We start from the raw sequence: 26,250 nt of genomic DNA on the forward strand, positions 1-26,250 counted from the left end.
TGGTAAAGCATTCTATTACATCACAACCAAAAATCTCGAATCATCAAGGGCTTGGTTCTTACATTTCAAAAACAGGTTCATTTTAAGAAAATTATCAATAATTTTAAACAAAAGATACGAACACGCCCATAAGAAAGTTAAACATGGCATTTCAGATACGCAATATTAGTAGCAGATGTAACAGGGATAAATGAGTGTAGAAACTTGTTGGCCTCCTCATCAAAGATTTGGTTTTAAACAGAATGAAAATTCTTCATAAAATCCTGTAGAAATCTTGTACACTTTAGACGCGGATTATCTTAGCAAGCGATAACTTTCACACACCACAAACCAAAATACTTGCACCACGCTCAACAACAAAATCTGAAAAGACAGAAGATGAACAGTTGGTTTATTCTGGTTCGGTCAAAAAACGACCTAGGTCCAGTGAATTCACTAATCGGCGATGACTCACAAGACAACGATGAGTTTAAGAGATTACAACTCTCAAGATCACTCTCAAGTTGTTGACCTTAGCTCTCGGTTCAATCAGCTTCCTCACTGAAAATCTTTTCTCTCGTGTTTCCCAGATCAAATAATGTTTCTTCTAACCTCTACAACAGATAATACGACACATGCTTTATAACTATACGACACATGCTTTATAACTTAGCCAGACTGTCGTTTACAACAGATGATACTAAAACTAACCAAAAACTGTTATAGCCGTTGAGTTGCGCATTTAATCTCTTTATACATGAGTCCAAAGTCAATATTTACAAATCCAAAACCATTCTTATTTATACGTTGGGCAGACCTTAGGGTTTCTACTCCTCACCTTCGGAGGTGTCAATTAGACATTTACGACAATGGTATTTTTAATGCAACATGACAATGTGTATTGCCATGAGTAGTTGAGTTCTTTTAACACGTGACAATGTCTTATTTTTATCTGTTGTAGGATTTCCAGAATCCTCATCTCAACCGAAACAACATGGTTGTGATTTTATGTTGCCCAACGACTACTAGTTTTCCGGATTTCACATTACACAACACAACAAAGGGGTATTTAAGCATCTTTATTCAATTATTGTATCTCCCTCTTGTTTTGTGGCATCGTTTGGCATAGCTTTGTTTTAAAAAAAAGTGTTTTTTTTAACTGACAGGTGTTTGGTAAACTGTTTATAAAACAGTTGTTGGTGACAAAAGCTGATTTAGCGTTTGATAAAATAAATATGTTATAGTAAAAAGACTGAAATAAACATGTTCTTAAAAAAAAATCTCATCTGTCTCCTGTACGAGGATATTACAGTAATTTGTATAGTAAACTTAAAAACATTTTTTTCAAAAGTTAGTAATCCTAACTTTTTCAATTCTTGTACAAAATCTAAAATCGCTTTTGAAGTTTTTGTAAAAACAGTTTTGCCAAACACTAGATAAAGAGTTTAGTTTACTCTGAAAACAAAAACAGGTCTTTTTTTTTATCTCAACCTAACGGCAGCCATTATTATTCAAAATAACTTCTCTTAGTGATATCATGCACACCATGTCTTCTGGTTGACATAGTTGTGCAAGAACGGTTCTTTATGTCATTATTATAACACTTAACTTCAATGCATGTAAGTAACGACTTTTCCACGATTTTGCTTTTTCTAACACGAGGTTGTCTCTTTCAAAAGAATAAATAAGTGTAACCTTTCATATAAATTTTCAATAACCTAATTGCTATATACATTCTGACTTTTTCCCTTCTCGTTGGTTTTGTATATCCATCTTCTTTTTTTTTTTCTTCTTCTTCTTCTTTTGATTGAAGTTTTATATTTCTATCTTAATTAACTGGCAGAGGTGTCTATTTAATCACTTGTAAAAGTCACCAAGATAAAGCAAATATAAAGAATAAATTTAAATTAGCGGCTAAAATCGGGAGGTTTTGTTTTTTGTTTATTTTTCTTCTTCTTCTTCTTCTTCTTCTTCTTCTTCTTCTTCTTCTATATATGTGATGACAGCGAATAATTTCATTCGCTAAGAGTTAATTGGTTTAATTTAATATAGTTATGTTATATATCATCACGGAAAAAAGTACATCTTATTTTTTTTAGAAGAAAAAAAGCTACATCTTAGAGCGTTAAGGAACTTTAAAATCAGAACATTTACCGTTAATTTTTTTAAGTGCATTTGTTTTCGATGGGGATTGAACTACCACTAGCAAAGCTATATTTTCATTTTTGATGTGTCTGAATATGAGGATTTGAAATTAAAAAAGAGAAAGAATAAACGTTTATTTTAAATTTTTTGAAAGGAAGAAAGAATTAAAGTTGATCACCCAGCACTTAAGCAGTGAATATTTCAGTCTTTATTTTTTTGCTTCTGTGAAATTACTGTTAAATAAAATAAATCAACTCTGTTGGTATACCGATAATTTGTTTGGTTATTCGATATACATTTATTCATTGTCAATGATCGATTGATGAGCTCATGTGATAATGCTGTGGTCAATAAGAATGTCAGGCGAAAATATTTTAACAACAGTTTGAATAAAAAAATTATAGAAATTTTGGACTTCTGAAAGTACAATTTTAAAAAAAAAAATATTCCAGACGAAAGCCGAACAAAAAAAAAAAAAAAAAATAAAGATCCCGATTTACTTAACGCTTGTTTTAAAGCTGCAAAGCCAAGTAAATCTCACCTCCGAAGGAAATGAAAATCAAGTTTTTATAAGCCTTCTATATGTATAATCTGTCACTTTCTATAACACATGTAATGTAAATAAGAATAAGACAATTTAATGTACGAATATACGATCACGGTAAATAAAAATTTCTAATTTTACACCAAAAAAAAAAGCCATCAAAAATTAAAAAAAAAAAAAAAAAACACTTTCTCTTCATTCACCACCAGAGTTTCCAACTACGATCACAGTCTGAGGAAACGATCTTGGCATCGGCCGTTAACTTATTCACCGTCAAAGCGCACCGTACTCTAACGGCAAGCGTCCACGTCTTAACGGCACCAACCTTGACCCGAACGGGTATCCTCATCGTCAACCTCAACGGAACCTTACCCGTCTTCTCTCCCGCTCTCAGTTCCTTCTTAACAGTCGCCGTCAAATCAATAGCCGGTCCCTTCAACGCCGTCTTAAAGACAGTAGCGTTATTCTTCGCGTTGTAAAACGGCGGCATTACGCCGTCGCAAATCTCGACGTCGGAGTAGAACATCTTGACGGAGCTCTGTTTTCCGTAGTAAAACCCCAACTTCTTGTTAGGGTTTCTGGCTCTGAGAGTGACACCGATCGCCGGCGAAATCTCCGGCGATTGGGAGGAGGCGTTGACGCCTCTGATCGCGATGGCTACGACGGAGAATTGCGGAGACTCAGGGCGGTAGACGAGGTAGAGCACGGCGGCGGAGACTGCGGCGGCGGCGCAGAGGATTGTGAGGATTGCGAGGAAAGAGCAGACGCAGCAGCGGAAGCGGCTCTGGCGTGGCTTACGGCGAGTGTATCGCTCGAATCGGTGAGCGTTCTCCGGCGGAGGGACTCGGTAGACCTGGTCCTTGGGGATCTGGATCACGTACGTCCCAGGCGGAGGAACAGGTTTCCCCGGCGACGGAATGCTCACCCTCAGCGGGTGTTCCGATGAGCTCAGCGGCGACGCCAAGCTGTCTTGGTCGTTGAAGGTAGGATGAACTCGGTCGGCCATTGAATCGGTCGTGACTGAGTTAACTCGGTGGATTAGAGAGAGAGAGAGAGAGATAGTTGATCAGAGTGAAGAGTTTTGTAATGTATTTGAGCAACGAAAAACCGCGTAAGAGAAAATGGAAATGGCAAAATTTTTAATCTCGGAAATATCCTTACTCGGTTTGTCACGCACACTCACACGTTTGATTTTTTTCTCTCTAATTAATCAATTGTAGTTTATTCAAAAAAGATTCGAGAGACAGCTAAGGGCTAGGCGACCGTTGTAGTGAAATTACAGGAAACTCCTTCCGCGAAATGTGTATGCTTGCCTACATGCCTATCCAACAAGTTTTATCTTTTATGGATGAATATATAATATAATTGGTTTTGATTTTGTTGAAGTATGAAAATAGATTTAACAATTATCTTGACGAATGCACGTATATATCCAGCAAACTCGGTATTATATCGAATGTAGAGACCGGATTGTTATTATATTAGACAAATCTCAATATAAGAATTGCAAAATACAAAAAGATTCAAAGTACAAGGACCATCAAGATGAAGAAAATGTACATTGTGGGTGTATAGTGTGCCATGGGTCTCTACCCTTTCTGATGGAGGTCTGCTGTTTTTTTTTATAGACGGGGTCAAGTGTGGACGTGAGTTGATAGTTACCACGTCCTTTGCAGTTATTTGATAATTGCTCTTATCGTGTGATATAACCGCTCAGATAACTAATAGTGGGTTATCTGAATAGTTATTGATGCTTAGTGGTCATTGTAAGTTTTAATTCAATTAGTCTTTTTTATATTTGCTTATCCGATATTTTAGGTTCTGCTAGTCGGTATTCGAGAACGAGTTTCGTTAGGTGTTTTATGGCTGTTCGGTATTACGTGAAATTCTGATCATAAAAGATTTGAATGGGATGGTTTTATTTATTCTTTTGGATTTTCCTTTAGAGAGAAAACAAACAAAGATATGAAACTTAGAATTAATTAAAAATATAAAATCAAGCTTTTTATAAACATCAACAGGCAAGCACGTACGTCAAAGATTAGCTGCTTACTTTAGCGGGTGAAAGTAATATCGTACTGTCATAACCAGGCTGGTCATAACATACACGTTGCTTATATAATGCAACGGTATGGAAAACGCATAGCTTTACGCAGCGAGTTCGTATTTATAATATAATTAATTAATTATAAAGTCATGAGAGTAGACGACTAAACCTATATAATATTGAGAGGACTAACTACTAATAATATTATAAACATATCCTCCGTTCTAGGTGCTGAGCTCGTAGAGAAACAAAATATTTGCCACATTAATCAAGGGGTGTTGATCAGGTCCAGGTAAAGATTTTCTGAGAGCATCATTGACTTGTTCCCTAAATAAGGCGTCAACAACTAAAAGTTTGGCTTGTTGGATTAAATCCCAAATGAAGTGGTATTTTATCGCCGCAATATACTTTATGACAACAATTTCACCAAATTGTGGCGGCGACAAAAAGATTGGCTGGGTAATCGGATTTGGTGGACGATCCAAGAACGGCGTGTTATTTAGTAGATTTAAGGGAAAATAACACATATATACTTTATGTTTTAGTGAAATGTCGATTTTAATCTTTGGTTTTCAAAAATGTCGAGATCATATATTCTGTTTAACTAAAATGACGAAATTATACCCTGAAATGGATAATAGTGTCAACATCTCCATTTCATTGATATTAACTATTGTATAAGAAAAACATAATCAAATCAAAAATAGTATCATCACTTTTAAATTTCCAATTTTGAAATAAAAATAGCCTTAAATTGAAATTAAATAATAAAATTCATATCTCCCAATAGATTATTTCATTCTGTGTTCGAATTGCAACTCTGAATCATGGGTTCTCTGTTCGAATCTGTAATTTTGATGATTATCAATTGTCGATTTTTACTCTTTTGCCTCTTTTTGCGTTCTTCACGATTAAGAGACTGTTGTTTATTTTTTAGTTTTTAAATAAATTACATATATGACGCGAATGAATAAATATAATTGGTGTTTACATATAAATATTATAGTCAACGTCAATGAAAAGTCAATAAAAAGAAGATTTGTGGCACTGTTGTCTATTTCAGGGTATAATTTCGTCATTTTAGTTAAACAGAGGCTATGATCTCGACATTTTTGAAAACCAAAGGTTAAACTCAATATTTCACTAAAACACAAGGTATATATGTGTTATTTTCCCTAGATTTAATGTGATTGGGACAGACTCGAGGACGGAGCCAAAGTTTTGAGAGAGATTTGCATCAAAGTCACAAATTCGGCTCCAAATTGTAAATGAGTCACGACGAAAAAAGGTGTTGCATAGATGTCACTTTGATAAAAAAAAAAAATAGGACCAAAATACCCTTACGCAGATTTCAAAGTAGACTCGCAGTCAAATATTTCGAAAAAAAAGTAGACTCACATAAGAAATTACAAAAAGTAGACTCGCAGTCAAATATTTCGAAAAAAAAAATAGACTCACAGAACAAATTACAAAAAGTAGACTCGCAGTCAAATATTTCAAAAAAAAAAGTAGACTCCTTTCGAACACGAGACCGCCGCCGCTGCATCCGAGCAGGACGTCCATCGCCATCGCGTTCCCGGCCAGCATCACGCTCGCCGCCACCGCCGCCACTCCGACTGAGGGACGCCTTCACGGCCGAGCACGGTTTCGTCGCCGCCTCCTCCTCGAGATTCTTAGATCTAGATCTAAGAATCGCGCCGGATTCCGGGTTCACGCTCGACGAGGTCGCACGGTTCTGCAGATCCACTCCATCTCCGACCGCCGCCGCCTTCGCTCGCACCCCTGGACGCTCCGGCGCGACTCGGCCGCCAGCCTCCTTCTCCGGCGAGCTGGTCTGCGCGGTCTGCAGAACCCGCTCCACCATCCTCGTGAGTTGAGCGAATTTTACGTTCGAATCGCGCTGAATCTCATCGAATCTCCGCCGGAACCAGCCTCTTTTGTAGGTGAGGGTAATTTAGACTTTCTATAGGTGACAAAATTGCAAATAAGTGATACGGATGCAATTTTAGCAAATAAGTGACAAAAATGCAAGAAATGGCTGAAGTTGTGACTTCAGCCGCAAATGCCACAAGTTTTGATTGAGGAATGAATTAATGAATACAAAAAAAATAGAGGGCATATAACTAAAATACTAATTTTTCAAAATTTCTAGTCCGCCTCATAGTCCCCCGAATGTCTTTGCCTTTGGTTAGACCAGCCGAGGTTGATTGTTTGGTTCATGTCTTATCTACGTTAGAGAACTCATGAAAAGATATCTAAATTATTTAGTTCATGTTTAGAAGTATGACCTCTTAGATAATATAGGATCAAAAGTCAAAATTAATCCAAAAGTATGGCTTTCGTATATGTCTTGATACAAAAATACTCTCAATAAAGTATATTTTTATTTTTCTTTTGTGTTTATTTATTTTATTTACTTAATATATTTATATTTTCTATATTCCCTCATGACTTATTTTTCGTTTGATCTGTGAAGTTAAAAAAAAAATTTAATTATTTGAGAAATCTGGAAAAAAAAAAAACATTTCGTTTGAAAAATATTTGAAATTGTTTGATATTTGAAATATCCTAAAAATGAAATAAAGATAAAATGATTAAAAAGACACATAAATGAATCAAGATAATATTTTAATATCCTATAAAAAAAAACAACAATGTTATTGTGTTACATTCTCGTCCAACTTTCATATAATTTCCATTTAAATCATCATCAAGACTTGAAAAAATGAACCAAACAATAAAGTTGCTAGACAAAAAATGTATATACAAAAAAATAGATGTAGACATAAAAATCCAAATAATAAAGGGATTATTTCTAAACTATGACATCCTCGATACTTCTAGACCAAAATCCAATATGTCAAAATTAATCCAAAAGTATGACTTCTTTATATTTGTTGGTACAAAATTACCCTTAATGAAATATCATTTTTCTTTTATATTTCGTCTATCTAGTTTATTTCACGATCATCAATAATCTACCTGATTTATTGACATTGTCGACATTACGAGTTTTTTGGGAAACATGAAAAAGTTGGAAAAAAAAATTCAAGCAAACCAAATGAAAATCAACAACTCACATCCAAAATCAATTTTGTTTCGAGCCTTTCTCCATTTACTAGCGATGATTAAGGTTTATTTTTCATGAATTTAACTTTAAGGTTTGGGTTTGAGTTTTGGTGTTTCTTTGTCATATTGGGTGGAGAAGAAGAAGAAGAAGAAGAAGAAGAAGAAGAAGAAGAAGAAGAAGAAGAAGAAGAAGAAGAATTGACGTGGAGGCGAAGAGAGAGAGAGAGAGAGAGAGAGAGAGAGAGAGAGAGAGAGAGAGAGAGAGAGAGAGAGAGAAAAAGAGCGATTTATATCCATATAAACGTGTTTCATGATTCCACTCCCTCCAAAGTCTCGTACATATCTAATAAGTTGGGAAATCTGAAGAAAAAAATAGGTTTTAAGAATCTAGAAATTTATTTGAAGAGTTATTGACATTTTGTCTTTTTATTGACATCAATGTCAATAAATCTTCAAACGATTTTGGTAAATTCTTTGAAGATTTATTGACATAGTCGTTAATAAATTTTTTGGATGTTAATAAATCTTCAAAAAATTTGGTTTGTTTAAGATTTATTGACATGCATAAAATTTATTGACAACGATGACAATAAATTTTTAAAGAATTTTTCAGAATCGTTTGAAGATTTATTGACATTCATGTCAATAAAAAGACAAAATGTCAATAAATCTTCAAAAGAATTTCCAAATTTTTCAAACCAATTTTTTTTTTAAACTTTACATACCAAACGAAAAATGATCTCTAACTTTGTTTTTGTGTCCATTAAATAAATAAAAAATTAAATACAAAAAAAATATTTCATTAAGGGTATTTTTGTACCAACACATGTATGGAAGTCATAGTTTTGGACTGATTTTGACTACTTGGATTTTGGTCCTAAAGTATTGAGGATGTTATAGTTTAGGAATAATCCTAATAATAAATACCTTTCATCTTTGTTCCTGATCTTCTTTACACAAAAAGAAGATTCAAATTAAACCTTTCACGAGAGTAAAAACCCGTACCCCCTTCATTCTAATAAGCCTATATTGTTTGCCGCTCGTTCATTCCCGACCTCATTGGAACTAGCATCGGGCCGTTGTCAGAACAAAGATGAAAGAATCTTCAAAAGAATTTCCAAATTTTTCAAACCAATTTTTTTTTTAAAACTTTACATACCAAACGAAAAATGATCTCTAACTTTGTTTTTGTGTCCATTAAATAAATAAAAAATTAAATATAAAAAAAATATTTCATTAAGGGTATTTTTGTACCAACACATGTATGGAAGTCATACTTTTGGATTAATTTTGACTACTTGGATTTTGGTCCTAAAGTATTGAGGATGTTATAGTTTAGGAATAATCCTAATAATAAATACCTTTCATCTTTGTTCCTGATCTTCTTTACACAAAAAGAAGATTCAAATTAAACCTTTCACGAGAGTAAAAACCCGTACCCCCTTCATTCTAATAAGCCTATATTGTTTGCCGCTCGTTCATTCCCGACCTCATTGGAACTAGCATCGGGCCGTTGTCAGAACTACAAATAGAAGCCGACCACGTATGCTGCGAAGCAATTCGGCAAATCAGAGGAGAGTATCCCCAGTGTAGTAGAGGTCAGTGAAGAGCAGAGTTGCAGAAGCGGTCCAGCGTCCATCAACGCTTGCATCAGCCTTCCGATCTCCTCCAACTTCCTCTTAGTGTCTAGGGTTTCGATACGGCTGTAATGTTTTTTTTTTCTGTGATTTGGTTCGTCGAGAGCAGAAGAGAGTGGGTAGGTTTTTTTTTTTTTTTTTTATAAAAAAATTGAGTAGTGGGTTTAATGAAGAGAAAGATGAAGTGAAGCCAATAAAAAAAGAGAAGGAAAGAAAATAAAAGAAGATAAAACGTAATTACACAAAATGATAAGTCATAGTTTTGGATTAAAATAGACTTATTGATTTTAGGTCATAAGTTACCTAGGAGGTCTTACTTCTGAAATAATCTCAAGAAGTAATATTGATAGTACTTGTTCTGTAAAGATATTACAATAATCTCTTGATTGCGCTTCGAAGGTGCATGCATGAACTTGGAGAGCTTTGCTCACCGAAAATAAAATATCCTGACTGACCATGCTAAAATGTTGCAATCCACTAACAATTTGGCCGTAGCGCTTGCTGAAAGATATCGTTCATGAGTTAATTTTATATGCATTTTTCATAAATTTAAAATTATTTTATAACTCTCATATGAATATGAACTAAGGTCTTTATAAAACGAAAAAAAATACTTACATAAGTTATATGCTATCTACAAAAATTAGAAAGTGAAGTACACCATACTAAAATATTAATTCAAATATATTGCATATCCCGAGGAAAAAATTACATAAACTACTTTATACATTTTACAGTTTGTTTGTAATGAAGATTAGTATTTTTTAATTTATTTATTTAGTGTAATTATCCACTATGGCATATTAAAATTAATTTGTATACCATAAATTCTAGTTAAAATAATATAGATTATTATATATATTATTTTACGATAAATTTATACAACTACACAAAAATATATATATAAAAATAAGTTTGGTAGTTGTAATTAATTTATGGGCACTCTAGCTATATAACCACTATGAAACATAGATTTTGGTATATATTCAAAGTTTGGTACTCTTTGGTCTTTAGCCATCCAAACACTTAACATAAATAAAAAGGATTTTTCTACCCCCAAAACATTGATTCCTGCTGATTTTTTACAGGGAAATTGTATTCCGATTTTAAAATGAATATTAAAGCTAGTTTGGTATTCTACACTTAACATAATATTATTCGCAATAATCGAGGTAAGAAATCCATCAAAACACGCAACCAATTATATTTCTGACTATTTCTCATTTCATGAAACGCACAAAAGAAAAACTTTAGGGTTTTACTACATGATTTCATCTACATGAATAATTGAAAAAAAAAAAACTTGCTTGTGGATCGAACACAGACCACGTACGACACTGATTAATAATTGTTTGTTGGATTTTTTTTTTTTTTAAATGAGGTGCCCGATTAATTGTTTTAGGGGGTTTTTTTTTCTAGAAATAAAAAACACAATTATTCCAATATTTTTGCGTAAATCATTAACAATGAAGGTGATTTGATGATCTACAAATAGTTTTGCAAACAAAAAAATGAGTTTCGATTTTGCATGTTGCGATTATTTAGTTTTCTTGTGATAAACTATTACCATAAATGTTAATCTGTTATTCGATCAACAGCCTAATGGTAAAACAGAGAAAGAACAGTTGAAACCCAATTAAAGATGTGTAGATAATTATTTATGTTGTTTACTTCGTCAAATAAATAAACAATTATGAGTAAGTGAAGGAAATTATAAAAAAGTGTCAAGCGATAATTGTTAATACTAGTTAATTTTGGTTAATACGAGAGTTTTTGTTAACGAATTTGTGTAAATGAATACACCTTTTGTATTATATCCAGGATGATGGCTAGGAAAAAAAGTGCTACCAAGAAGCGTCTCAATAAAGTTATTCAAACGCACGCTACAAAATTAGAAAACAAATTATTTAATTAATATATAATAATATCAAATAAAATCAAATCACGTTCGTTATAATCGCTTGCCTAAAATATTGATTATCACATAAATAGAGTCTAAAGGGCATGGCTGGAACAATAAAAAAAAGATGCCAGGTCATCACTTTGGATAGATTTTTAAGAATTTTCAAACATTGATTATATTACAAACATGATATTTGTAGTGGTCTAGATAGTGGTTATGGGGGTTAAATTATAGAAACTAATTAAATACTATTAACTCTCACTCTATTTATGGACACTCCATATGTAGAATTTCACTATTCATCATCTCATAAAGTAATAAAAAATGGGCGATGCCTAGCATAGCATAGTTAGTAGTTCACACCACCTCTTAAGTTGAGGTTGTAGATACAATCTCTGCTGGCAGTAAAGTTGCTCTTAAAAAAATGGAATGAAAAATGGAGTTTGATTGAACTCAATCCAACTCCATTCTGACTCATCCCACAGTCCATCAAGTGAGTTGGAGATGCATTAAAATGATTTAATTCCTCTACTTCTTCTTCTTCTCCCACTGCTAGCTTAAGTATAGCTTGTTTTGTTCAGCTTCTTGAATTGCCAATGTTTGATTCTTATTGACCCTCCCTCTCAATGCTCTTCCTTATCAACTTATGGATTAGACTTGGGGCCATCTTGAATAAACTTTTTTGGAGAGTTGGTGTTGACCTTGAAGGCTACTTCAAAATGATAATCTACATGTGAATAAGTTGATCCAATTGATTTTTCAGAAGATGAAGCAGCATTACCATTTAGATCTTAAACTGGTCATTTCTCGGCCATTTTGAACTTGGTTCTTGAAAAATCCAAAAATCATATACTTTACATGTTTCCTATTGTTGCCCGAAAGAGATGAAACAATTAGTTAGGTCACTTTTATGGCCCACTCAACAGATTTTTCTTATGGTGATGGCTTAGACATGTAGTGAGTATAAGCCACAAAAGAAGCATATGATAAACAATAATAAAAGTAACCAAATAAAAAAGTCTCAGTAGACTAATTGATGCGAATGAACCAGATTAAGTATAATTTTTTGTTTTGTTTGTGTGTTGTCGCTGAAAATCGGACAACATCGAAGACTTCGGGCAGTTCGACCCAACCGGGTTTGTAGAAACTCGAAAGTCACGAGTTCCCTCCCCTAACTCAAGAACGTTCTTTGTTCATCGCTGAGACCTGAGAGTAAGATGAAGAAGAAAATAAACTTAGAGGGGCGCAGAGACGGTACCTCTGGAAAGACGACCTGTTTCCAATAAACTTTCCTCCATTACCTTCGGGATCGAACTATGATGTGAACTCCTAGTGCGCTCTGACGCTCAACATTAGTCTGATTGCTATGTGTGTGAGGTGGGTGTGTCGTTATTCTTTGAGAATATCTGAGAGAATCATGCTCGGTTAGAGTGAAAGCATGTGCGAAGAGTCCTTGGCAGCGTTTCACGACTCTAGAATCAAGTGATTGTATTGAGAGAGAATTGTGTACCTTTTTTCTCTCTAAAGAGAGAGGTATTTATAATGGTTGGGGGCTGAAAGAAGCCCTAAAAGTCGGATTGGACGAAGGCAAGACGTGCGCGGAAGGCTTGTCGCGGGCGCATGGAAATAAAAGTGTGCGTGCGCCAACCTGTGGCACGACCCGCTAAATGCCTGGCGCGACGCGCCACGGGTTTTTTTTGGCATTTTTTGGCCTTTTTCTTCGTGAGCTCGTCTGGGTGGACTTTTTAGCCTTTGTGGGTCCAGATCGGACTTCTTTATGGGCAACAGTGTGCAAATTTTTTTATGTCAGTGCGCGAATTTTTTTATGTCAAGATTGAAAGGATTTATGCAAATGAGATACGATTGTGTCATATTATGTAAAATAGCAGGAACATAGATCAGCGGAATATTCTATAGAAACACAATATGACAAAAGACTTAAAATTTCTTACTAACACGAGATCGAAGAACAAAACAAAGTACAACCACATACATGCTATGAGAAATAATCAGCTGCAACCCCTATATAGTTTTTCAAAAGGATAAAACCCTGAATTTTGAGAGGCGGAGATTTTAATAATCTCGAGAGCAGCTGCGAGAATCGCATCCACCCAAAATTCATTAGAGCCTTAGCTAAAAAAAGAATGATAGATCTATTTCAACAAGATGAAGATGTTTTCTTTCAACAATATTGTTTGGTAATGAACGTTTGTATATGGAATTTGGTATATAGTCCTGTGAAATCCCAAATTTTAAGCTTAATTAAAAAACTAAAATTTTGGTGTTCGAGTGACGTTAGTTTTTTTTAATGAAGTAGTAGTGAATGATTTTATTTATGTGGTAGTTTTTGAAGTTTTATTTTTTTATGTGTGCTTTAGAGTGTTTTTGAATTTAATATACTCTTTAGATTACAAAATATGGATATAATATATATAATATATATAAGTTATATATTATAAATAAGTTATGTGTATATATAAATACTTTACATATATATATATATATATATATATATATATATATATATAGCAAATTAAAATTAACGTATTTATAGTATATATATACATATTACTTTATATTATATAACATAATATATAAGTCATCTTACGTTTTATATATATATATATATATATATATATATATATATATATAAAAGATCAGCGTGTATATCATATATAAATATAATAATAATAATAATTAATATATTAAGATTAGAAGTAGGGCTTTTAGGGTTTAATTAAGTCATATATAAACATCTCATCATTTTCTTTTCACGCTTCTTCTCTGCTCTCTCTCCCCCATTCCTCTCTTTGTTTGGAAATTCGTAGCTCTAATTAGATATGCTTTCTTTTCGATCTGGTTCGGATTCCTTGAAAACGGTTTATTAAAACGCTTGCCCTGGTTTCAAAAAGTATGGTTTTGCGTTGATTCTTTTTGGAAAAGTTAGGTTTAAGTGTCTTATATCTAAATCTTTAATCGTAAAATATTTTAATGAAATACAGAATATTTTCCGATTATTTTCAAAATTATGTTTTATACGTACTTGAATTTTTACAGAAGTTTTCTCAGAGTTTTAGTTTTTCACCGAAACCCTAATAGCCAAGGGTATTTTGGTAATTTCACTTTGAAAGTCGTTTATGAAAATTTCCAGAACCAAAAGAATGTCTTGAATCTTTTTCTAAGTTGATCCCGGTAGTCTTTTATCCCGATTAGGTTCCAAGTCGTTTTGAGCGTCCTTTTCCTTCGACAATCTACGATACTAACCTTCGATATACGGGTGAGAATAATCTCACTATAACACAGATTAGTTCAAAATTAAATATAATGATTTTGTAATTCATGTTATAGTTTGTTTAAAGCTTTATATGTTGGAGTATGTTTTTCTTTTTTGATTGTGTGATTGATTGTAGTAGTTGGATTTATGTTTGGTCAACTATGCAATGTTAAGTTAAAGTAGATTTGAGGATGTACATGTTTTATATTTTTCTAGTCATGTATTGGATGAGCATATGTTTGAAAGTTTTTATGTATATGTCATATCAATATGTAATGTTCTATTTAAAGTGAAAAGATAAAGATAAGCAAGAGAGTCATATCGCCTCGAGATGTATTAAGGAGAAGTTTCGCGGGCCGAGGCTCTAATGGGGAAATTTCTCGGGCTGAGGCCCTAATACGTTTAAAAGATAGAGCGAAGTGTGGGACTTTATAACCCCCATCTCTTCGTATCTAAAGTGTACACTGAAATTGGTACGACTACTCTAGGGGCACCCCGAACTAAAAGTTGATAGAATCAAGAAAAGAAAGATCAAGTCATCAATTAGTTTTAAAATACTAATAATCGGTTCATGCATTGCATTATTCTTTTTATTTTGTGAGCTTTATATTATTCTCGCTGAGTATAAGCTCATCTCTTCGGAAAAAAAAAATATACGTCTGTGTTTGTAGGTAAACATCTTACAAGGAACTGAGCAAGGCGGACTAACGGCGTCGATAGCGAGAGGGTTGGGTTATGATTTTCATTTATAGAATAAGTCTTCCGCTACAAATCCTTAAGAAATAAATTTTAAAGTTTTTATTTTCAATTATTTCAAGTTATGAAGTTTCAAAGAGTTTTCTATTTTAGTTAAGACTTAGAATATGGATTATGTTTTAGTATTTTTGCCGTTATGTTTAGTTTTAAATTCGTATTTTCAATTTTGGTTAAGTACTTCTCATGAAGTGTTCAATATGCAATCATCATATTTTTCTTAAATGCTTTTGTTTCTTTTTAAGATCTTTAAAATTTTAGTTCGCCTTGATTCGATGTGTTTTTTTTTAAAAAATTCTACCAAGTTTTCTAAAGAATTTTCTAAAGTTTAAAAAGTAAGATAAGTAAGACGGTCCGAAAAGTCGGGTCGTCACAAGTTCCATAAGAAGATAGTAACTATGAAACATTGTTCGAAAGGCCCCCATCATAATCACTAAAAAAATACATTATCAAACAAATTTTGATGTTTTAAAAGACCTCTAAAATTACTAAAAATGTTAAGAAAATCATACACATATTTTAAGAGATGACGATATTTCACGTCAAAAATATTTTATTGGTGATTAATGTTTGTAGACGTGGTTTGATGTACAGTCCCATAAGAAGATAGTTATGGAGATAAATAGTTATAAGTGACCCCCTTAAAATAAAAATAAAAATAATTATCAAACACCATGTTTTACAAGACAACTAAAATTACTGAAAATTGTAAGAAAATCATAACATATATTTCATAAGATAAACCTAAAGAAGCATAATGTTTAGAGTAATAATTAGAGGAAATAATGGCAAAAGTCCCTTAAGTTTTAGGAAACAGCTAACATTACCCATATTCTTTATTTTGAACAATAGAAGTCCCTAATCTTGACAATTACACATTTCGTTGGTCTCTAATGCTATATGACGTTAAATTGTTAACAGAATCAACATTTAAACGTTTATTTTGTAAAATAAATAAAAAATAAATCATTAAAACAATTCAAACAATGAAGAAAGCCCTTCTGGAATTCCGATGCGTGGTCGAAGACGCGATCCTCGGCAACTTCCTCCTCGGAAAGCCGAACCCGTACCTCTCCAAGTCCGAATCCGTACCTCTCCAAGTCCGAATCCGTGAACCAGAGGGAGATCCTCAGAGAGATCTCTCTCTGGGGATTCCTCTGCTGCCGAGCAAGAGCCACGAGGGAACCGATATCGTGCTCCTCAAGTTCCTCAGTGCGAAAGATTTCAACGTCCACGCCACGTTTCAGATGCTCCGGAAGGCACTGACGTGGCGGAGGCGATTCGGAGCCGACGTGATTATGGAGGAGGAGTTCGAGATCGCGGAGGATTCCGGCGGCGGCGGCGGCGAGGACAGGGAAGGAAGGCCTCTATGTTACAGCTCGTACGGCGGTGGCGATAGGGATTTGAATTTGGGGTCGAGAGAAGCGCGAGGAGTTTCTCGAGAAAGGGATCGAGAGGCTCGATTTCAGGGACGGAGGGGTTCACTTGATGGTGCAGATCATAGACTTGAATAACTCTCCGGGACCGATCATGAAGGACCTCTGTTCCCTTTGCAAGAAAGCTTTGATTCTGCTTCAGGACAATAACCCCAACCTTCTTCACAAGAACGTAAGTTTTTGTTTTTGAGTGATAAGGGGCATGTTTAAATAATAAATCATTTTTAAATTGTTTGAATTGTTTTAAATGTTTTAATGATTTATTTTTTATTTATTTTACAATATAAACGTTTAAATGTTGATTTTGTTAACAATTTAACGTCATTTAGTATTAGGGACCAACGGAATGTGTAATTGTCAAGATTAAGGACTTCTACCATTCAAAATAAAGAATAGAGATTATGTTAGCTGTTTCCTAAAACTTAAAGGACTTTTACCGTCATTTCCTCTAATAATTATATAAAATTGTAAGGCTATTTTTTTTTTTTTTTGCACAATCTAATACATCATGAGAACTCAAAGTCATAAAGCTCCCGTGAATACTTAAATATATGAATTAGATGTGGAAGAATGACCTAAATGAGAATGCTATAAATAAATATCAAAAGACGAAGTGCTAAAATGAAAAGAGAAAAAAAAATCACAAATAGAGGCTACAACATTTTATACTTTTTATCCAAAATATAGAGTATTCCCATTTATCTCAATCACCTTGTGAGATATTGGATCCTAAACACAATAAGTGGAAAAGAAAAAGACTATAGTAACCACAATCATATAAGAAAAAGACTCTAGTAACCACAAATAGTAGGAACATAATAAACATCATACACAAGATATTTAAAAATACAATGAATGCTTTCCTATGAGTTTCATAATTGATATAGATAATCTATATAGACGATTGATGAAACAATGAAACAAAAAACTCAAAATATGTCGAGACATGAAACGAGAGGACCCATCATTCATGGTCATAGGTGGAGATCTAAATTTCCACTAACGAGAGGACCCATCAAACGAGAGAACCCAAAAAACAATGAACACTATCATTCATGATCATAGTGGAAATTGATCTAAATTTTGAAGTCATCCATGGAGTTCAAGGTCATATCTTATAGTTTTTTGACTCATTCGTTCACAATTATACATATGCTTAATAGTTATGATTTGTGATCGGTGGAGAAAGTGATTTACAAACATGAAATCCAATGAGTAAATATTATAGCTCATCTGATAAATTGTGCGCATATTAATTATAGAGAAGGAATCTTTCTCTAGTGATTCAATGGTAATTGAGGCTTATATGTGACTAGAAGGATATACAGCAATCTACCCTCTTTCGTGTCACGAGCGATTTTGGAGATCGATTACAGCGTAATGGATATATTACTAGACACTCTAATCAAACCGAGTAAATGTAGTTCTAATAAGAGTTCAGTTTCGGAATTTTAGTGGCAACCGGATTTAACCACACATTATCTATTAGCAAGACCTTTTCCAAATAAAGTCTTACAAATGGATAATGAAAAATAAATAAATTAGTCGTATTTTAGAATAATTCCAACACACTTTAAGGGGTCTATTTTCAGACCATGTACTCATAGTACTTTGACCTCATCGGTTGATTTTTGACATCTTGAATGAACATAATATCATGTTAAAAAAATTAAGGGAAAAAGACACAATTATACATTGTGTTTTAGTGAAATGACGAGTTTAACCTTTGGTTTTCAAAAATGTCGAGTTCATACCCTCTGTTTAACTAAAATGACGAAATTAGACATCTGTTTAACTAAAATGACGCAATTATATCCTGAAATAGACAACATCACCACTAATCTTCTTTTTATTGAATTTTCATTGACGTTGACTATAAAATTTATAGATAAACACCAATTATCATTATTCATTCACGCCATATATGTAATTTATTTAAAAACTAAAAAATAAACAACAGTCTCTTAGTCGTAAAAAACACAAAAAGATGCAAATGGGTAAAAATCAACAGTTGATAGTAATCAAAATCACAAATTCGAACATATAATCAAGGATTTAGAATTGCAATTCGAACACGGAATGAAATAATCTATTGGGAGATATGAATTTTATTATTTAATTTGAATTTAAGGCTAATTTTATTTCAAAATTGGGAATTTGAAAATTAAGGTACTGGTTTCGATTTGATTCGGTTTTTCTTATATAAGAGTTAATATCAATGAAAGGGAGATTTGTGATACTGTTATCCATTTCATGGTATAATTGCATCATTTTAGTTAAACAGATGGTATAATTTCGACATTTTAGTTAAACAGAAGGTATGAACTCGACATTTTTTAAAACCAAAGGTTAAACTCGACATTTCACTAAAACACATGATATATATGTGTTATTTTCCCGTCAATGAATGACACATTAATACTTTGTGTTTTACACTCTAAAAAAATTTTAAAAAAAATTAAAAAAAAAAACCCCTCATTGTTTTACCAGTGACACAAATTTTCATTGTGTTCTACACTTGCATTAAAGAACTCTCAATTTTGTATTTGTGATATAAAAAAGCATGATGCTCACGATGTTTTTAAAACAACCCTTAACCCCAAATTTCGTTTTGAGTTTTATGCACATATTTTTTTTAATGGCCAAAAAAATAAAATCTTATACGGTATTTGTCTATAAGATTTTATTAGTCAACGAAGTGGCCAATTATTTTACAAAAAATTAGAAAGTCTAAGATTTGCTAGATAGCCAACTTTTTGTAATTTTTTTGTAAATAGTCACCTCAACTTATTTACGGCACTTAAAAAGACAAAAATACCCAAAAATATTCCCACTTATTTTGGGGTTTTTTTTTTTTTAATTATCTTTTTTAGTGCCGTAAATAAGTTGAGGTGGCTATTTACAGAAAATTTACAAAAAGTTGGCTATTAAACAAAACACTATAAGTCAAATAGTTATTAGATAAAAGACCCAAGGATCGAAATACCTTACCGTTATTGTTTGAGGACTCATATTTTGCAGGTTATGGTAAGCTATTGGTATATCGTTATCGTTGAAAAATACCATCAAATATCGTATCTATCGAGAGAAATTCAATGAACAAATATTTATAAAAATTCATACATAACATGTGATAAAAACGGAAATAGTCTACAATATCTACATTACATTACAAGTCATAATTCAAATAGTTCAACATAATGATAACCCAAATATCAACAATAGAATCAAAGATTAACAACACGCTCGCTTTCCGTTGGGATGCAGGGAAGAGCCGGCTTCAGACTGCCGGAAAAGGAAGGAATCCCATGGTTTTGACGGAAAAAATGACGAATCGCCTTCAGCCGAGCGGAAAAAACCCGAAAACTTCCCGACACTTTTCTGATTTTGGTTCCGATTTCCTCTTAAATACCATATATGATTTTTTTGGGTAAAACAACTTAACCAAGCCAGTTTTCACGAACCCATTTCCGTCATGGTTACCGTCCGGATTACCACGAAATTCATAGAAAATTCTAGTTTTGTAAGAATCGGTGCCGAGACTCTCCAAAACTCTGGTTTCTGTCCGGTTTTCGTGAAATTTAAATCTTTGGTCTAATGTATAAGGTATACATTTTTTTTTTTAATTTCTGTGAACAATAGGATTGGCGGTTGTTGTTTAATTAAAATGTGAAGGTAAGAATTTTTAAATCATAAAAACAATTAAAAGCTCCCAGTTTTTTCTATGATAGACTGAAAACACACGAGATAATTGGGACTTTAAGTTAAAAAAAAAAAAAAAAATAGTTTTTTTTTACGATAAAAATGTAAAACACATGAGATTATTCAAAGAGGAACTTTTTTTATTTAATAGTTTCCATTAAATTATAAATGCTGTGTTGTGTATTTAGTATCTAGAAGAAGTGTGGAAGATGCCAAAAATAGTGAAGCAATTAGAAGGTTTATTGAACATCAATTAGATCTGTGGATCAAAGCAAACGAGATACACAATAAATGGTGTTCTTCTAGCGATCGAGTGGATTATAAGTAGCTAAACAATGCGGTTTCAAGTACTCTGATCACTTTTGGAATCTGCTTCTGCTTCTGATGATCCATCTGCACTGCTTGGAGCTTCCACATTTGTCTTTAGTTTCGACACACGAAATATAGCCAAGTTTATATCTCCTATTAATCCAACAAAGTTACGAATCATTTACGTTTGCATTTCCAAAGTACAGGACGAGAAAAGAAATGCAAAATAGAATAATAGCATGAAATGAACATTACGAGAAAGATAAGGTAAAGTAAAAAAAAAATATATATATATATTCCTTTCATGCATAAATAAAAATGTATGAATCGGTAAATCACTATGTATTTATTTTTTTTGGCTCCGAATTCACTATGTTTCAGCACTTTAGATATAATGGTTATCATTAACGTAGGGACATATCATGGATAATAAAACTCATTTCACTAATCCTTTAAAAATCTCTAGGACTTATTACTCCCTTTCAATTCCACTCCAAGTTTCCTCTAGAACTTGCCCTATAATATATTACTTCATAGAAATTGTATCATTTATCAATTTTAGTAATGATTTAACTAGAGGGCCAAAAATTACCAAAGGTGACGCAACTTCCGGGCAATGCAACTGAGGCCACTCCCGGCCTTAGTCGAATCTCGTCAATGAAAGTCCCGTTGGTGCTGTTCAAATCTGTCACCACCAAATTCCCTCCTTTCTTTTGAATCCGAGCGTGCTGAGCCGATACTATTTCATAAGATTCAGAAAATTTATAGACGTGATTCAAAAATAAAATTGGCATTTACTTAACTTAGACAGTTAATTAAAACTAATAGAATTCATTTTTTTTTCCTTTGGGCAAATACAGATAAAATAAATAATTAAAAGATTAGCCGAATTGGGTAGAACTGGATTCTACTAAACAAATAATTGATATCTCTAAACTTCAAACAGTATCAAAATCCACTGGACACCTTTGGATTTTCATGTTAAGCAACTAAAGTTTAAATTTTAGAAGCTCAATTATACTTTTAATTTTACTAATTAATGACAGTAGACACAGAAGTAGTTTATTAATGTTTATATTACTATTGTATATATTGCAGTACCTGTGGCAACTGGAATCACCATATCCGCTTTACCCGGAACGCGACCGACTGTTAATTCATCCTTAATCATAATTAGATGAAATAATTATGTCAGTTTGATGAATATGGTATGTACAAATAATAGTTCGGTAACAGTTAAGATAAATATAAAAATAATGGTAGCCAAACCACTCACTGATTCAATTTCAAATGCATCAGGCAAGGCCACCTTAAATCCTATATGCCTGTAATTTCCGTCACCTAATAACGAATCACGGGAAATAATTAATGCAATTTCACAATTTTATATCTATTTCTATTGTTGAACGAATAAAAATATTGAAGAAAAAAAACTCACGGACCAACAGGTTCAAGAAGCCATCTATCTGTAGTTGTGACATCAGAAGGAGGACTTTGGGCCTCAGAAGCAGCAAAAACAACCCCTAATTTCTTGGGTTTTGTTGATCTGATCTTGAGGCATTGAAGCTGCTTAGCAATGGTGGTTCTATTGGAAGTTTTGGGCAGAGCAGTAGAAGCAAAAAGAGAGGCTCTAAAGTGGAAACTTGAAGGAGAAGGAGATTGTGTAAACTTAGAATGAGAAACAGACTGGGCTGGTATTTGCATTTTGTAGGATCAAAACAGTTTTGTTTTTAAGGGATATTGGGCTGTAGAAATAGATTTTTGCTATGGAATAAATATGAGTTAATTATGGATATCTGGTGGTTTTGGACTGAATGGATAAAGGGCAGTTTGTATGGCAGCCATTCACACTATAGCCACTCTATGCAGTACAAAAGGGGGATGATATTGTGTACTATACGTCTATACCATCCATGGATCACTTTCTTTCCATATATATATATATATATATATATATATATAAATATATATATATATATATATTATAATATATATATATATATATATATTATAATAAGAGAAAACTCAGAACAGGATAAGCCTTTTCTTAAATATTAAAAATATAGTCTAATTTATGTCTAAAACCATGTATGAGTCTTGTTTTAATTGTAAATTTTTATTACTATTAAATAATTCAGGTAAAATTTTAAAACATAGCTTTCAAAAAAATAAAAACAAAAAAAAATCAATTGTAGTAGTTGTTGGGGTAGAGTTCGACCCCGTAAAATAATTTGACATTGGACTGTCAAAGCTCAATAATCATCAAAGTCAATCTCTACAAAATGACTTAAATAATAAATAAACGGCATTTGTAAATTCATTCTTGTAAATTATTGTCATACAAATCTAATAGGTCGATCAGGTCCACTCCAAGTCCATATACGAAAAACATAACCACCAAAGATTATGACAAAGTCGAAGTAAGCACAAGTGATGCGATCTCGCCTTGAAACCCAGAGATTTGACGATTTCTATTGAGCCCATTCAAATATAAGAGCGACGTGTCAGAAAAAGCATCAGTGAATGACGAAAACACCAACGTGTGTCTCCGAGGATTTCGCATCTCGTCGTAGTACAAATTCTTTTCTTCTGAGAGAATTTGGATTATTACTGTTACCATCGCATATACTTTCTCTCTCTCTCAAATTGTATTCTCGAGCTCGTCGATTTGTTCTTAATCAATCGAGCTAGACTTGAGTATTTGAAGTCGGACTTTCAATAAAATCAATTATTTTCTCATTTCATTTTTACGTTATGAAGCCTTTATGAGATCCACTAATTAATTAAATTGAATTAAACATCAAATCTATATTTTTTTTGTTCGTAATTATCAAGGCTTGGAAACGACATCAACATTAGTTTAATCAACTATTTGAAATTTATTTCAATGATATTTTGTCATTTTGTGGGAGTATATAAATAAAGTTCATTTTTTAGTTTGATCAACGATTGAAATCTATTTCAACAAATTTGTCAAAAAAATCTATTTCAACAAATCTAAATCCCATGAACTAAATTAATCAATACTAACTGCAAATAGAATAAATAAAAAAATTGGGACTACATAATGGAGGCTATTTTTATCATACTTCGTGTCAACTCTGATCAGTGTTACTGAACGCATCACCAGATAATGCAGGCTATCTGCTTTTGCACATGTATTTGCATACGTGTTAACTTAGATCATTGTTACTGCACGCTAAATATCCAGCACCACACTTTGTTCATACAAGATGAAACACCAAATTTAGCAAAAATCTATAAACCAGTGGAGGAAAAAATTATGGATTTCGTTGTGAGATCATCGGGGCAAAACACGCAACTGCTAAATGTTGGAAAAGGAAAGAAGCGGGTGGGCGTCCCCGGCGCCGCGGGCGAGAATGCGACAGCGAATCAAGCTGCCGACGGTATTCAGCAACAGCCTGGCGTCGTCCCAGCGGTTGCCGTGGGCGAGGCGCTTGTAGAGGTAGCTCTGGAAGGTCATCCTCTGGACGTAGTCGTCCCCGCAGAGCTCCACGAGAGCCTCCCTGGCGGCGTCGCTCCCGTAGAATGCCCCCTGCAGCACGTCCATGACCCTAAAAGTGGCGGAATAGGCGGCGTCCCACTCCCTCAGATACTCCCTCCGCAGGTCCCCCTCCCCGACCCCGACGCTCCCCCCCTCGGAGGCCCTCACAATCCCCTCTCCGCACACCCGCCCCGACTTGGCCGCAAAGTAGATCCCTTCTCCCGCGCACTTTGTCACGTACCCCGCCGCGTCCCCCACCAGCGCCGCCCGGCCCTTCACCCGCACCGCCCGAGGGTGCTCCGGGATCGGGTGGGCTTCCACTTTGATCACCCGCCCCCTCGAGATTTTCTGCCCGGCCCGCTCCCGCATGGCCCGCTGGAACCGCTTGATGTCCCGCTTCGCCCGCACCGTCCCCGTCCCCACCGCCACGTGGTCGGACTTGGGGAAAACCCACCCGTAGAAGTCCGGGGACACGTCGCTGCCCAAGTACATCTCCGCCGTCTCCGAGTAGTGCTCCATTTTCTCGTCCGGGAGGCGGATGCGCTCCTGGAAGGCGATGGCGCAGCCGTACCCGCCGGCGCCGATGGCCGTCGCCACGCGGCTGTGGGCACCGTCCGCTCCGACGATCACGTCGGCGCAGAGAGTGGTGCTGGTTTTCGTGTCGGAGAGGTAGTGGATGACGTAGGGGGAGGAGGGGTCGGAGGGGGGCGGGGCGTGGATGCGGGTGACGAGGGAGGGGACGAGGGTGGCGCCGGCGGACTGGGCCCTCGAGCGGAGGAAGGAGTCGAGGGCCTCGCGGCGGAGCATGGCGATGGACTCGCCGGGGAGGAGGGTGCGCCCGAAGTCGGCGGAGATGTTGGACGGAGAGAAGATCTTCATCTTCGTGACGCGGCGGTCGACGAGGTGTTCTGGGATCTGGAACTCCTCCAGCATGCACGGCGGGATGGCGCCGCCGCAGGGCTTGGCGGCGGTCGGGGCGCGTTCGAAGAGGAAGGTCTCGACGCCGCCGGAGGCCAGGGCCTCGGCGGCGGAGGAGCCCGACGGGCCGCCTCCGATCACGGCCACGCGGAGCTTGCGGCCTCCGGGAAGGGGGGCGGAGGCACGGACGCCTCGAAGGGTGGCGGAGGGGGGGACGTGGATGGCCATTGCCGACGAAGCCATGGAATGGTTCTCAGGTTTATTAGGGTTTTGACGTCTTTCTAATTTTCTTCTTCTCTCCACTCTTTACTCTTTACTCTTTACTCTTTACTCTTTTTTTGCTGGTAAAGAGGAATTAAAAATAAACTGAATGACAGAGTGAGTGGGTAGTGGAGTGGAGTCATGAATAATATTGTTATTGGACAAAACGACGACAATCACGTGGAGATTGCGTTTTATATTCTTACTCCAAGAAAAAATATTGCCCTTAAAGACAGAACTACACAGAAATTACACGTGCATGTAAGAACTAGCTTCTTTTGTTTTTTTCCTCACAAACTAGCTTTGTTCTATATAGAGTCAGGCGTTCAACCAAAGAAGAATTAAAAGCGAATGAATGGATTAATAGAATAGAAAAAGAAAAAAAAATTAAATAATTGTTTAGGTGTGTTTGGTAGAAAGAAAAAAAAAGTAGGGCAAGTTTGAAAAAAACAATTTCAGATGGGGTTAATTTGTAAATTTTTAGGGTAAATTTTTTAAAAACAAATTTAAAATGTGCCAAAAATGTAAAAGAAAAAAAAAATAGGGGAGTCACCTGAGGCTCATGTAAATCCATGCCGGCATGAATATGGTGAATGAAAATATACAATCATTAACCTTTCAAAAGAAAATGTATAGAGTATATTGCTTGATTTCGTTCTCTCACTTTAGGCTGTTGTTACATGATTGAAGAGTTCAAAAAGCTTTACAAACTTGACAGCATTATGCCAAGCAGTAACGAGTAACTAAGGCAAGAAAGAAATATATGTA

The 26,250-nt window shown here is 34.8% G+C and overlaps 3 protein-coding genes across 4 annotated transcripts; all 3 read right to left on the minus strand.

Moving 5' to 3' along the window:
- Positions 1-2,673: 2,673 nt before the first annotated feature.
- LOC149381026 (Late embryogenesis abundant (LEA) hydroxyproline-rich glycoprotein family) lies at positions 2,674-3,739 on the minus strand. Its single transcript, XM_089629921.1, has one exon. It carries the CDS (start codon positions 3,672-3,674, stop codon positions 2,868-2,870), a length of 807 nt encoding a protein of 268 aa, XP_089486047.1. The 5' UTR covers positions 3,675-3,739; the 3' UTR covers positions 2,674-2,867.
- A 16,969-nt stretch (positions 3,740-20,708) lies between these two features.
- LOC149381027 (SMAD/FHA domain-containing protein) lies at positions 20,709-22,667 on the minus strand. Of its 2 annotated transcripts, none has more exons than XM_089629892.1 (5): positions 22,241-22,667; positions 22,075-22,139; positions 21,900-21,960; positions 21,391-21,537; positions 20,709-20,951 (listed from the first exon to the last, which is right to left on the minus strand). In XM_089629892.1, the coding sequence occupies exons 1-5, from the start codon at positions 22,500-22,502 to the stop codon at positions 20,833-20,835; spliced, it is 654 nt and encodes a 217-aa protein (XP_089486018.1). In that variant the 5' UTR covers positions 22,503-22,667; the 3' UTR covers positions 20,709-20,832. The 2 variants fall into 2 exon arrangements, with proteins under 2 accessions (XP_089486018.1, XP_089486019.1); XM_089629893.1 differs by having other exon boundaries at positions 22,237-22,430.
- Positions 22,668-23,841: 1,174 nt separating this feature from the next.
- Positions 23,842-25,537, minus strand: LOC149381028 (geranylgeranyl diphosphate reductase, chloroplastic-like). The gene has a single exon (XM_089629857.1). It carries the CDS (start codon positions 25,462-25,464, stop codon positions 24,124-24,126), a length of 1,341 nt encoding a protein of 446 aa, XP_089485983.1. The 5' UTR covers positions 25,465-25,537; the 3' UTR covers positions 23,842-24,123.
- Between the last annotated feature and the right edge of the window lie 713 nt (positions 25,538-26,250).

Source organism: Urtica dioica, chromosome 11, assembly GCF_054948205.1.
Source record: "Urtica dioica subsp. dioica isolate 48M chromosome 11, U.dioica_male_clone48M_v1_H2, whole genome shotgun sequence".
NCBI classification, from domain to species: domain Eukaryota; kingdom Viridiplantae; phylum Streptophyta; class Magnoliopsida; order Rosales; family Urticaceae; genus Urtica; species Urtica dioica.